Source organism: Gobio gobio (genome assembly GCF_949357685.1).
Source record: "Gobio gobio genome assembly, chromosome: 20".
Lineage (NCBI taxonomy): Eukaryota > Metazoa > Chordata > Actinopteri > Cypriniformes > Gobionidae > Gobio > Gobio gobio.
Genome location: NC_137113.1, coordinates 22428670 through 22441486, shown reverse-complemented (window position 1 = coordinate 22441486; position 12817 = coordinate 22428670). Strand labels below are relative to the sequence as shown.

The window sequence follows — 12817 nt, the reverse complement described above, 5'->3', positions numbered from 1 at the left end:
GAATTGATTGGGTCGTTGTCGTTTGCAGTGATGTAATGTGAGTGACAGGTTGTCCCGCCCTTGAGCCGATAAACACATCACACATCAAAGGAGAGAGACAGGAGGGAGGGGAAGTTATTTTGATTAAATATTACGAGGGCATATGAATAATAATAAAAAGGATGCGCATTGATAAATTATTTATAATAAATTCTAAGAATTGTTCATTTTGATTTCATGGTGACTTTACTATAAATACATGACCATTTGTCTTCTCTTTAATCATTCAAAAAAAAATAATCTTTTCTTTTTTTCAATGAGTTAACATCGTGACTCAAAAGCTCCAAGATCGTTGAGATTCTCTCATTAGTGTGTACGGAGTAAGAAAACCCGGGGTGGAGCTGGAACCGAGTGATGAGAACGCTTCGAGCATGGAGCAGAAATCTGTCACTCTGCTCCACACACACTGCTCCAGACCGCCTTTCAGTCTGTGCGTTGCTTGGCGACACACACAGCTTGACATTTCTTTTGGAGCTAATGAAATTAGTGGAGAAGAAACATACAAAGTAAAAAGCCATTTTTTTGTCTGGAACGTAAATTACTGAAATTAATGGCTGTACTTAAGAGTTACTGGCATTACAGTAGCACTGAATATCTGCACGGCTGTGATTACCTGTGGGCTAATATCAGTCATTCTGATATTATTCTTACATTATTATTATATTAGAGTACTTAAGATGCTGTTAACATGACAGTGTCCATGTTACAAGTATATGGCGAGGCCTAAATGTTTAGTTAAATAGGAATAACCTACTTTTATTATCAAAAACAGATTTACAAAATAAATTGCATGTCGTAAAATGATTCCTTTACCTACGATATTACCTATCAACATGCACACTGTAATGTAAAGTGTAAGCAAATGCTCTTATGTGTGGCAGTCGCGCTCACGGATAAAGCTGTTCCCTCATCTGTATGTGTAGTTGCTAATAACGGTGAGCGCTGTCCAAGGTGCTGCAGCGCGCTCTCGCCCCGCCCGTCTCCATCACACACTAACCGGGAGACACGTGACGCGATGTGCTGACAGTCCCTGGCAAAGCTCGCCTGAGAAACACATCGCACCTTGTCTTGCACACAGAACAGGGAGCGATATCTTCTATTTTATATACACCGAGAGAGAAAAAATAACACTTATATTGGAACATTTCTTAAGCTTGAACCGTTTTGTACTTAATCTTAATTGGTTGTTGGCTCCATTTTGATTTTTTTTTTTTTTTAATCTATTGGGACTTTGGAGATCCGCATACGCAATTTTATCGCTCCCATTTCTTCTGCTCATTCGACTCCGATGCAGTGATTTTTTTTTTCTTTTGAATCGATGTGGAGGAAATCAACCAGGTTCATCGGTGAGGTTGAGCTGTCAAGGGGCGCACAATGGTCCATTTCTCAAGGTATAATAATTCAGAATTGTGTAAGTGTCATTTGAAATCGTATTTGAGGATATGTGCCGTTTTTTGTTCGCGTTATGGTTGCGCTTCACGCGCTCATTGCAGTCACGCGCAGGTGAGATGATGCAGCTGGGCTTTATTTCTGTTTAATTATGCTCTACAGCCGATTCGTCCGTGTTTACTGCTGGCCTTTGCTTCATCTTAAGCGATATTTGATGACTCCATATTTCCTGTCCTCGGCATCTGAAAGTGAGCGCGGTAGAGGCGTGTTAAAGGTGTTTTTCTCGCTCAGTTTGAGCAGAAGGTGGTTGATTATTGGCTATGTTTTGCGCATCTGAGTCATCGCCAACATTAATCAGGGGAAAGGGGAAAAAACGATTAATAATTGTGACTGTTTTAAAGTTTAGATTTTAGATGCATTGCAGGATCCCGTTGTTGCGAGACTAAGATCTGATGCGCGAGGCTATTAGGTGGATTGTGTATTGTTCCAGACCCCATCTACAGTACTAATAGCAAGGCATTACCGTAATCGTCTCGCGAATACGGTAAATAAGACTGCCTTCTGTACATTAATCGCTTATGATATGTTGTGTAAGATCCATCTGTGAAAGGGGTCGGTTGTTATCTTGCTAAGTAGCCCCGTGTAAACCTGACAGTAAACACATAGGAATTCAAGCATGAAATGATTGGTTGAGATCAGTTGACAGACAGCCCAGAGGCCAGACAATTGCAGTGTCATTAATGCTTAAGAGGCGCGCGATAAGCCCCCGCCCTGGGCTCATTTTGGGATGCAGGACTTGAACTGAACGAGGTTCACGGAATCAACCGAGATTTTCCCCATTACACAGTTTCGATGCTGCCGCCCGTTTGGACGGTCTTTCGTCAGTCTGCACTGGTCCTCCTGCTGAAACAACTGTAAAATATGATTGCCCATGTCTGACTCTTCTGCATACTGTACAAATGTTATGGGAAAATAATGCAAAATACCACAGTAAAACCTTAACCATACGATAAAATGTTGTATTTTATTATATTATATTAAAACACGTATAGCCAGGTAAAAAAGTGTAACTTAAATAGTTTATGGATATTCAATATGTATAATTTTCAGTTAAATATTGCCTTATTTATGGGGAAAATTTGTTATCAGGTGTGCACACTGGAGGGGTTTATGTTGGATGTCATATTAATTAGTCAATATTTACTGCATTATTTTAGTGTTGGGTTATCCTACTGGTGGTTTTATGGGAACAGAATATTATTTATATTATTATTGCCACAATAAGACCAATTTTGATGATGTTTAAGCCATCATGTGACGTTGTTCAACCTGTGTTATTAGATTTTCTATTTACAGAAACATATTTTTAGGTTGGTATATTAATGCTAAGTATTAAACAATATATAAATAGTTTGGAAGTGTAAAATATATAATGACCAGAATGCTTCCTGTAATGATTGTAACATCACTGTATTTTTTACAGTATTTTTTACTGTACATTTTATAAAAAATACTGTACCTACCCAATTTTGCAGCAGCAGTAACATTTCATGGTATTAGAGTGAATGTCATGAGAGAATCTCTTAAAAATGAAAATTAAACGGTATAAAATTAAATATGCATATAATTCAAAATCATTATACCATTTTATACTATTTTATCCCATTTTTTAGCTTTATCCCAACATACATCTAAAAATTGTAGAATTATATTCCCCCCTTTTTTGATCATTAAAGCAGAGTATTTGATACTGTTTTTATAGAGGCAAAACATCAATGCACCACAATTGATGAAATGCTCTGGAGTTTTCTGGTTCATAAGACATAAATTGTAATCATTAAGAATTATAGTGAGAAAAGAAAAAAAAGCTGATAAAAAATACTGTTGTAATTGAAGATTAATGCAATCAATATCAGCGTGAAATTAGTGGTTTCAATATCAATATCACTATGAAATTGTGGTTTTGTGTATGAATGATTGTTTTGAAAGAGCCCATCTTTTCTTTTCCTTTGAAGAAATTAAGATATTCTTTTCTATTCTTTTCAGATTATGGATCAATATGTCAAAACGGATGTGAATTGAAGGTTTGTGAACACTGAGGGCCCTATTCGGGCCTGCACGTTAACACTGCAAAGTGTACTTTTTTATCTACTTGTGATTAGTGCTGACTTAAAGCCTACACAATGACTTTTAACTAGACTTAAATGACCCTGACATTAATGACCCTTTACATCCCTAATGAACTCTCTGCTGTACAGCACTACACATGGCTACGATTTATATAGATACTTTGATGACTTGGCCCCACTGTAGCACACCTGGATCCCACTGAAGGTTTTTTAAGCAAAGCAGTAGCCTTGTTTTTTTTTTAGTTTTTTTTTAGAAGACCACTGTTTGGGCCTTAGCTACTCCCTTTATTCAGATTTGTATATCTAGAAATGGAAAAAGAGTTGGCCGTAATACAGGCCTTCTCCCTTTCTCAGTGAACAATGAGTAAATTACCCCAAATGCATAGCAGTCCTGTATGCCATTGGGAGCTCTGTTACACTTTAGGAGCACATCACTAAGAAAGCTGAATCATTTTAGTTTTGATTAGTTCTATTCTTAGTTCTAACTTCCTTTACCATTCACAATGAGCTTCTCAATGCGGAACGGCGCACATCTAATCTGGATAGGCCTACTGGTTTGTTGCCTCGTCGACATTGGGGCCAGCATGGAGTTCACCGGCGCAGAAGGCCAGTGGGCCAGGTTTCCAATGTGGAACGCCTGCTGCGAGAGCGAAATGAGTTTCAACATGAAGACCAAAAGCGCTCATGGACTTTTAGTGTACTTCGACGACGAGGGATTCTGTGACTTCTTGGAACTGCTCATCCATAACGGTAGACTCAGTTTGCGGTTCTCCATCTTCTGCGCCGAGCCGGCGACGGTGCTCTCCGACACCGCCGTCAACGACAGCCGCTGGCACGCCGTGACCTTGCGCAGGAATTTCAAAAACACTACGTTAGTTGTGGACGAAGAGATCAAGTGGGTGGAGGTTAAGTCGAAAAGGAGGGACATGACGGTCTTCAGCCATTTATTTTTAGGAGGATTACCTCCTGAACTGCGATCTGTAGCATTACGCCTCACGTCTTCAGCCATCAAAGATCAGATTCCCTACAAAGGATGGATAACCAATCTGAGGGTGAACAGTTCTGAGCCGCCACTCGTCGGTAGCGAGGGAGTCAACAGTGACATTTGTGAAGCCGACCACGTTTGCCTGAACGGAGGAGTCTGCAGCATCGTCAACGACGAGCCAATTTGCGACTGCTCCGAAACGGGATTCCAGGGAAAAGACTGCAGTGAAGGTAAGATCCTGGATTCGTCGTCTCCGTTGTTGAGGTGTTGAAATGTCTTTTCAAACACAGCCCTTTCACTTCTTTTTTTTTCGTTTCAACATTGCACTAGCTCCTCAAAGGCAGTGCATGCTACATCATGTTTGTTCCCGGCCTCCACTACAGGCCCAGTACATTACATGATTAGATTACCACTGATTTCAGTCGGAGAAACCATTGTTCTGAAGCAGCCGATCATTTAAACAGGCTTAATAGTGCCATCTGTGTCAATTCCAGAGCATCCACAAAAGCCTGTGTTTTTGATAACATGACGTCAGCAGAGGCTCCTCACTCTTTTTTTATGCCAAATTAACTTAATATACTCTTGACACTGCACTGGCATTACAATTAAGTATGAAAATGAGTTGAATACATGCACACAAGCCCATGATTGAAGTATGATGATTTGAATATTATTCTCCCTCTGAATTGAAGGGGTTGGATGCTCTAATTACGTAATTAGCCAGATGTTTCATAGTCGCTAAAATGACTTAGCCAAAGTTGCAATTTCAATATCCCAGGAAAAATAAAGACATACTCAATACAACATTCAGCAACCGTCACATAGCGTTTATTAATCCAGCTTTACAATCCAGTAAACCTCCACTACTGCACTTACAGAATTATTGTAATTACAGATTGATGATGTAACTACATGGGAATGGGGGGTGGGTGTTTCTGCTTATATCTTTTGAAAAAGGATGGTTGTATGCATATCACAACAATTCAGATTTCCATGTAAAGTCTGTTCCTTTTTAAATATATGTATGTTCTGGTTGGTTTCCTAGTTTGACTTACTCCCTTGGTGTCCGATTTCACTGTTTTTATGTTCTTTCCATCTTTTTCTTCATTTTTACAACCGTCTCTGTGGACTGATCTTAATGTTGATGGATATTGTCTGGGTTAGGCCGTAAGCCGAAGAGGCACCATGTTGCCAAGGAAACTACAAACCCACTGAGTAAATTTTGCCCTCCTAAAGCACAACAGAGAGAGAGAGTACGTTTCACTGACAAATGTTCAAACTAGAATAGCAGTCGTGTTGTGGCATAGTGTTTGCCGGGCTCTCAGCGAAATGGCTAGTCTAGTGTATTTGATGAGATTACGACAAAAGGGTAGGGCCCGCAGATGCTCGGCAGCTTGCTTAAAAACAAGATGTGCCGCTCTCCAGCCCCTACGCTGGTAGAAATGCGCATCTTTGCCGGGTGAGTCAGAACAGACCTGCCCACGCAGCTTTGAGTGGCCTCCGTCACACGCTTTGGGATGACATGAGGATATGTGGAGATGTTGGAGGCCACGGGACGTGAAGCTCTGACTCATTAGCATTATTTATTTAATATTGGAGGATCTTGAGGCTAGCGGTGTTAGGCGTTGGCGCAGCATGCTTGAGCATTATCAGTTCAGTTAGATTTAGAAATATGCTGTTTTTTTTAATTTAATGTAAACCATTGTGGTTACTGATCTACACTCTTAACTCTTTCCCTGCCATTGACAGAAATTTCAGCTTTTCACTGTTATATGATAGGAGGCGTTGTTACGCATCTTCGTAAAGAGTACTGAAGTTCCAGATAAAATGTGAAGAAGCAGAAACAAGCGATATCATATGTAAGAAGATGCATATGTAAAATATTATAAACAGCATATAAATCAAAACCGAATGAAATGTCGACCCTGGATGAGGTTTGATGGACTCGGTCTACTCCATCTATGTTTTGATCATCTTTCTGAATCCGATTTAGACGTAGTCTTTGACAAAAACATGATTTTTTTTATAAAGCAGAGGGTCTGTTTTTTCTTTTGATATATTGCATGTTCAGATATTCATACAACAAAATATTTGGGGGGCCATGAAACTTTTGGGAAAATGATCAAAAATGCTGGCGGTGGCTGGCATTCTAGGGGGGTTTTTTACGCTGGCAGGGAAAGAGTTAAAAATAAGGTTCCAAAAGGGTTTTTTTCGCATCAATAAACCATTTTTTCTTAGTGTGAAGAATATTTAATTAATCTGAAGAACCTTTTATAACTATAATAAACCTTTTGCGCAATGAAAAGATTCCATGGATGTTAAAGGTTCTTCATGGAACCATAGATGCCTGTTAATAACCTTTATTTTTTTAGAGCGTATGATCCCTCCTTTTTCTGTCAGAATTGTTCAGATGACCTTTCGTTGCTATTAGCACAATGTCAAATCTCTAAATGGCACCATGGAGGACAGGACAGCCATTATGAAGGCTTAATTCCTCATATGAAATAGATATAGGGCCGGCGTGTCGTTCATTAAAACAACAGCATCATTTTAAACTCCTCTTAGCCTAAATCTGTCCTTACTGAGGTTATTAATGCAAATCTGGCCCATGCAGCTCCTGCTGAGGAGAAAGCAGGCCACTTTGACTCATTCTACCTCCGTTCAGACATTTCGAGTGGTGTCAGCTTCATGACTGAGGTGATCTGTCAGCTGACCACCAACTGCCATTGCCAATAAAACACCCCGATTCCCCGTAATTTTATATGGCTAAAAAACAGGTAGCTGCATATTAAATGGATCGTTGATGAATTATTAGGTTTTTGCTTTAGATATTTGTAATATGTGAGTGGCACATTTATCTAAAGCAAAAACTCTGTCGACATGGAAAAATGTGCAGTGCCTTGAGAGCGTGTGTACGTGTTTGCAGATCTCAGGCAGGAAAGGGTGGTAAGTGGATTAAATATGTCCTTTCTCTCCGCACGTCCACTCCGTCATTCTCTCGACAGGCAGTTGTGGTAATAACCTTCTTTAGCAAAGCAGGTGTGGGTCTCTCAGCGGGAAAGGCAGTCCGCACAGCAAAGAATAACAGTGCTATGGGTAATGAGATATTTTTGCCCTGCTGGGGTTAGAGAAAGGCCCTTATTTTGTGTTATTATGGTTAATGCTCTTACAAGTCTGAATTGGAAAGCCAAAAGAGTCTACTCTGTATCAGCTTGCAGCCATTGATACCTTATCTTTATGCTCTATTAACTGTATAATGTGCTCCGTCTCCCTGGTTAAAGATGGCTGTAAGGGATCTGCAATTGACGTCCGTGCGGTTTCATATGCTAGAAGACTTTGGTTGGAGAATTGGATTGTGTTGGAGGGCTTGTTTACAACAGCGATTAGATTGTTTCACCTCATCTCTTATCTTTTGTGGTGGAGCTAACGTTGTAAGGGCCGGTTCCTGGCTGTGCACTGTCGTTTAATGATGCAGTCACATTTTAAGTGCTTTTTTTCTACCTCTGCTATTGGATCTATGTAAATGAATGAGGGCGGTGTAGTGTAGCGCACGCCTGTTAACCTCTTGCTAACGTAATAAAAGACCTGCTTTAATTGGATACATCAGCATATTAATTTTAGTGACTCATTTAATCTTGTCACTAGGGGCCTGTTTTGAAGTTGACAAAAGAAAGATTTTATAGGGATAGTTCACCCAAAAATGAAAATTCTGCCATTTACTTGCCCTCATGCACTGTATATGTAGTAACCTGCAGTCGTTTTTTTACTTGAAAAAAATCTATTTTGTATGTATTTAGGTTGAATTAGCGATTTGAAATAATATTTTTAACTAATTGAATCATTTTTTCAGCATGTTATTCCAAACCTGTCTGACATTCTTCCGTGAAATACAGAATAAGATAGTCTGAACAATGTTCGAACCCTTTTTGTTAATACAATAAAAATAATAGCGGCAAAAAAACAATATTTGGACCAAGTTGATTTTCACTGTAAGGACAAAAACTTTGTTTTCAAAGTCATACAGGTTTGAGTAAATGTAATCTGTACATTAAAATTACGAGATAAATTAAGCAAATACCAACAATGTTGGTCAAAACCTGGAAATGGCAGTCCAGTATGACATCTCTTGACTATTTGACCCCGTTGACTCTCCCCGTCATAAAGGTTTGAGTAAATGATGACCGAATTTTTATTTTGGGTAAACTGTCCATTTAAGTCAAAAAACATTTGTATAATCTGTACATTACAATACCTACAGACATTTAAGCAAATACTAACAATGTAGGTCAAAAAGCGGAAATGGATTAATTCAGGCGCTTCAGTATAAAATCCTCTGGCTACTCTAATATCTGCGGGCTCTCCTTGTGTCTTGCAATCGACTTTCACCTTCCTTGATCCTGTAACATCGCTTGATAATCTTGAATGGAGGGGGAGCCGTGTCAAATACACTGTATATTGAGAATTCCCCTATCAGTGGCGGATGAACCCTTTCCAGATGGACTAAGCTCACTAATCTCTCTGTACTGTAGATGACTGCAATATGGAACATGCTGCACATTGCTCCCTGTGGGGGAAATGTTAAACTAGATTTGGTGAAGAGGATTAAAATCCCCATCACTGGCACAGTGACAATACATCAATGACGTAGCGCTATATTTAGAAGCTTTTACAATGAATACTCTTGTTTTCGGGGATATTTACCAGTGGTTTCTGCTTGACTATAGGGAAATATACCTCATATTTAATTAACTCTAGCATAGTCTAATGTGAATGAGGCGTTGTCTTATCTGTAACGCACATTCACCCCATTCTAACTGAATGGCCATTATCTAATTTTTTTTATGTTTTAGTCAATTGTTGTTGACAGCTACATCTTTAGTGACTTTGCCGCTGCGCTATACGGAGCGTACGCTCGTCATATGATCCCTTTGGGCAAGTTCCACGGCATATCAGCGCGTGTGTGTTTGAGAGTAACATGCTCTGACTTGCTGAAAACTGCTTTAAACGAGCATCTGGAGCTGCAGTCCTGTTTGTAAAGGACTGCATGAGTGCGGGCGTCACATCGCGTTTGCCCCCCGCTTGCGCCGGCCCATGCTGGAGAAGGGCAAGCCTGTGTGCGTGTAGGTCATCCTCAATTTCGGTCTCTTATTCGCTGCCAAATTCAGGGCAGTATGCAAGGCCAGCACTTAAAAGAAGCTGTCAGCTCGATGAAAGCCTGCATGTCGCTGGCTCCGTGTGAGCTCTGCAGTGCTAAGGAGAGGCTATATGATCCTGATCTGTCAGTCAGTGAAATGTAAATAAACCGCTGTTCGGTCAGCCGGACTGTGAGAAGACCAGGCTGTGCGTATGTGTGTGTTCTTCATCCAAAATGGCTGCCGCATCCACACACACAAATACTGTATATCTAATGTCCGGCCTTGTCCTGGCAGGTTTTGTCAGCGAGAACTTGACACACATGTCTCTGCAGTGCGCAGGATATGTTGAAGCACAAAATCAATAGAGTGGATCCGTTAAACTGCTGTAGAGTCAGTGTAGATGGCTAGTCAGTGTTTTGTGATGGTTCAAGCTAACTAAACTGTTCAGGGTTTGTTTTTTTTAAGCGTCATTTTCTTCCTTCCAAGCTGTTTTTTTTTTTTTTTTGTCAGTGGGATGAGTTTGCACATTTGTCAAAGCAATTAGGGTCTGTCAGTCTCTTCATAAGTTGATAAGAGAGGATAGAAAATCACCTGCCATTTATCACTGCAACACTAACAGCAAAATATTTCTTTGTCATTTTTTTCTGGCATGGCACACTTTTCTGTTTATGATTTTTTCTCTCCTTTGTTTTGTTTATTCATACATTCATCAGCATATTTTTTTTTGTGGCAGTAGTGGTGCATGCAATTTGTGTTTGGTCGAATGGAGGAACCTGCTGCGGTAAGTCCCGGGTCATTATTCTCTTCCTCAAGATGCAAAACACGGAGGTAGGATTGGATGCTTTAACTTAAAGATAGCCAAGTCCATTTTTAGGGAGTCTTGGGTGAGTTGATCCAGGGACTGAAAGTGTCACCAGAAGTAAAAGGTGTGTTGAATAAATGCATGAATGAAGGTACTGTACCCTTTTTGTTTAAGAACAGAAAAAGGTAATTTGCATTTTAATACAAATTTTAAATGTCAATGTAAATTGGGTAATTACATGACAAGCATATGCATATTCAGGTATTGTACATTTCTTTATTACTGACCTGACTGAATGATGTTGTTTTCTCTAGGTTCATGTTGCATCATCTGTCGGCATTTTTATTTCCGAACACGTGCATGCTTCGCATCTAGCCCCTGTAAACTCCCCTCACAAGCACCATAAACGCCATTCAAAATTATAAATCTTCATACTGAAGATACAAATTGTTTTGAACAGGCCTTCAAAGCCCATCAAAAAAACAATCTTGATGTTTAATGTGCTCTTTGAATTTTTCCTGAGGGAAAAAAACAACTTTGCTTTGCTTTAGGATAAAATTACTTATCATAAAACCGTAGCTATTAGGCGTCCCACCCATTTTTCTCCGTCTGTCAGTTTACTTTTAATTACGATTTGCATGTTTGCGCATGTTCATTGATATACTATGAAGAGTCTATTTCACCTTTGTTTTATCAGCTTTTGAATGACTTAATAATGTGTTATCATCTCACCAACACTCTTTCAGAGTACTGTAGACTCAATGAGATTAGATCTTGAGGAGGACAGAGGACACTTAAAGTCAAATAAACCCTCTGGTCTCTGCATTTTCCATGGTAATGAATGTTTGGCCTGGGCACAGGATGATAAGACGCATGGTAACCACGGTAATCCTCAAGGCTGGGCCACCTTCCAGTCTGCATGCTTCTTAATCAATGTCTCCTTCTCTCTCTTCACGCCTCGGCCGCCCCTCCAGAAGAGGCCTATGTAGGAGGTGGGTAGACGTTTTTTTCCCCCCTATTTTCTTTTCATCCAACCCCTGTCCCTACTCATGTACTTCTCTCTGTCTTCATATTTCAACTTGTTCTTTTAGAAATATTCAGTATTTCCAATTTTATTTGAATACGGTACACAAACAGTAAGTGGAACTGGTGTACAGCACAGGTAAAAGGTATGCAACTTCACTCTGCATTATTACCGAGAACACTTCCTTAATTAGAGGTTGTCAGTAAACACATGGTTCACTCAAATCGGTGTGCTCTGCTAAGCAGAAAACAGAGGCTGGAGCAAAACGGACGCCATCCTGTGTAATTTACATCTAAAGATGCAGACACATGACTCTAGATCCTATTATGTGCTTTTGAAACCTCATTTAGTCAATACTCACAAACGTACATATGAAGTGTTCATTGTAATGGAAAATCTGGACAATCTGGTGGGTAAGTACTATAGACAAATGACAGAATCTGCAATTTTTTTTACTAACAGATTTTATATTTGAGGGAAAAAATACACACTCTCCATTCAGATTTATTCTTTTGGAGGTATATATGTTTATATATTTTGGCTGTGGCTCACAGAAACTTCCAATGAAAGATGAAATGGGTAATATTGATTTGTCCCAGTAGAAGCTGTAGATATTGTAGTTTTTTGTATTGACACATTTATGTGGCAAACCATTATTTGCAACCTAACTTAACTTTAAGATCCAATCTATGTATGTGTCATCATCTTCCTGTGGAAGGTTGACCAGGCGGACGACAAGTTTGATGTTTGGCGACTGAAAAGTGATTTACTTTTTTCTTTTCTAATCTAGATGTTTCTCTTTCGAGTGTGACCGATAAAGCATTGCAACCGCTGGGTTGAGGAAATGCTTTTTGAATGTTCCCTCACACCCACTCTCTCCCTCACCTCGACCCCACCCCAATCCCCCCCCCCCCCCACCCTGCACCACGGGCATCCTCTGTTCAGACGATGCCCGTGCGTCAATGTGACAAAAAACCTTCCCATGATCCCGTTCTCTGTGCTGACTGTGCTCTTGTCTTCCCTTAAGGTCTTGCGCACCTGATGATGGGCGACCAAGGTATGGGTTTAATTTCTTACTCAACTTTTTGCCTCCATCAGTCTCTCCCTCCTCCATCTCTCTGCCTTTCTCTCACTGGCTTGTGCTGAATCCTCCTCATCTCCCTTCACTGCTGGTAGGGATTTACTGGGGCTGCTTTCTTTCTGGCTTGGCGCTGAGTCAATGGATGGTTTGGTCTTTTCCATTTTTTCCCCCCACCCTCTCCTCTGTCTCTCCCTCGCTCTTTCTCTCTCTCGCTCTCTCTTTCTGCTTTAACT

General features: G+C 40.1%; 1 protein-coding gene across 2 annotated transcripts in view; it reads left to right on the top strand.

Moving 5' to 3' along the window:
• Positions 1–1061: 1061 nt before the first annotated feature.
• nrxn1a (neurexin 1a) overlaps positions 1062–12817 on the top strand; it is a gene marked incomplete at its 5' end in the record, with an annotated part of 214886 nt that continues 203130 nt past the window's right edge. Inside the window, 4 exons of one of the 2 annotated variants that reach the window (XM_079846106.1) lie at positions 1062–1430; positions 3475–4772; positions 11454–11471; positions 12531–12560. In XM_079846106.1, coding sequence (XP_079702232.1) covers positions 4061–4772; positions 11454–11471; positions 12531–12560 — 760 coding nt within the window. The remainder of the gene's footprint in view (positions 1431–3474; positions 4773–11453; positions 11472–12530; positions 12561–12817) is intronic. The other variant, XM_079846107.1, reaches the window with a different exon arrangement.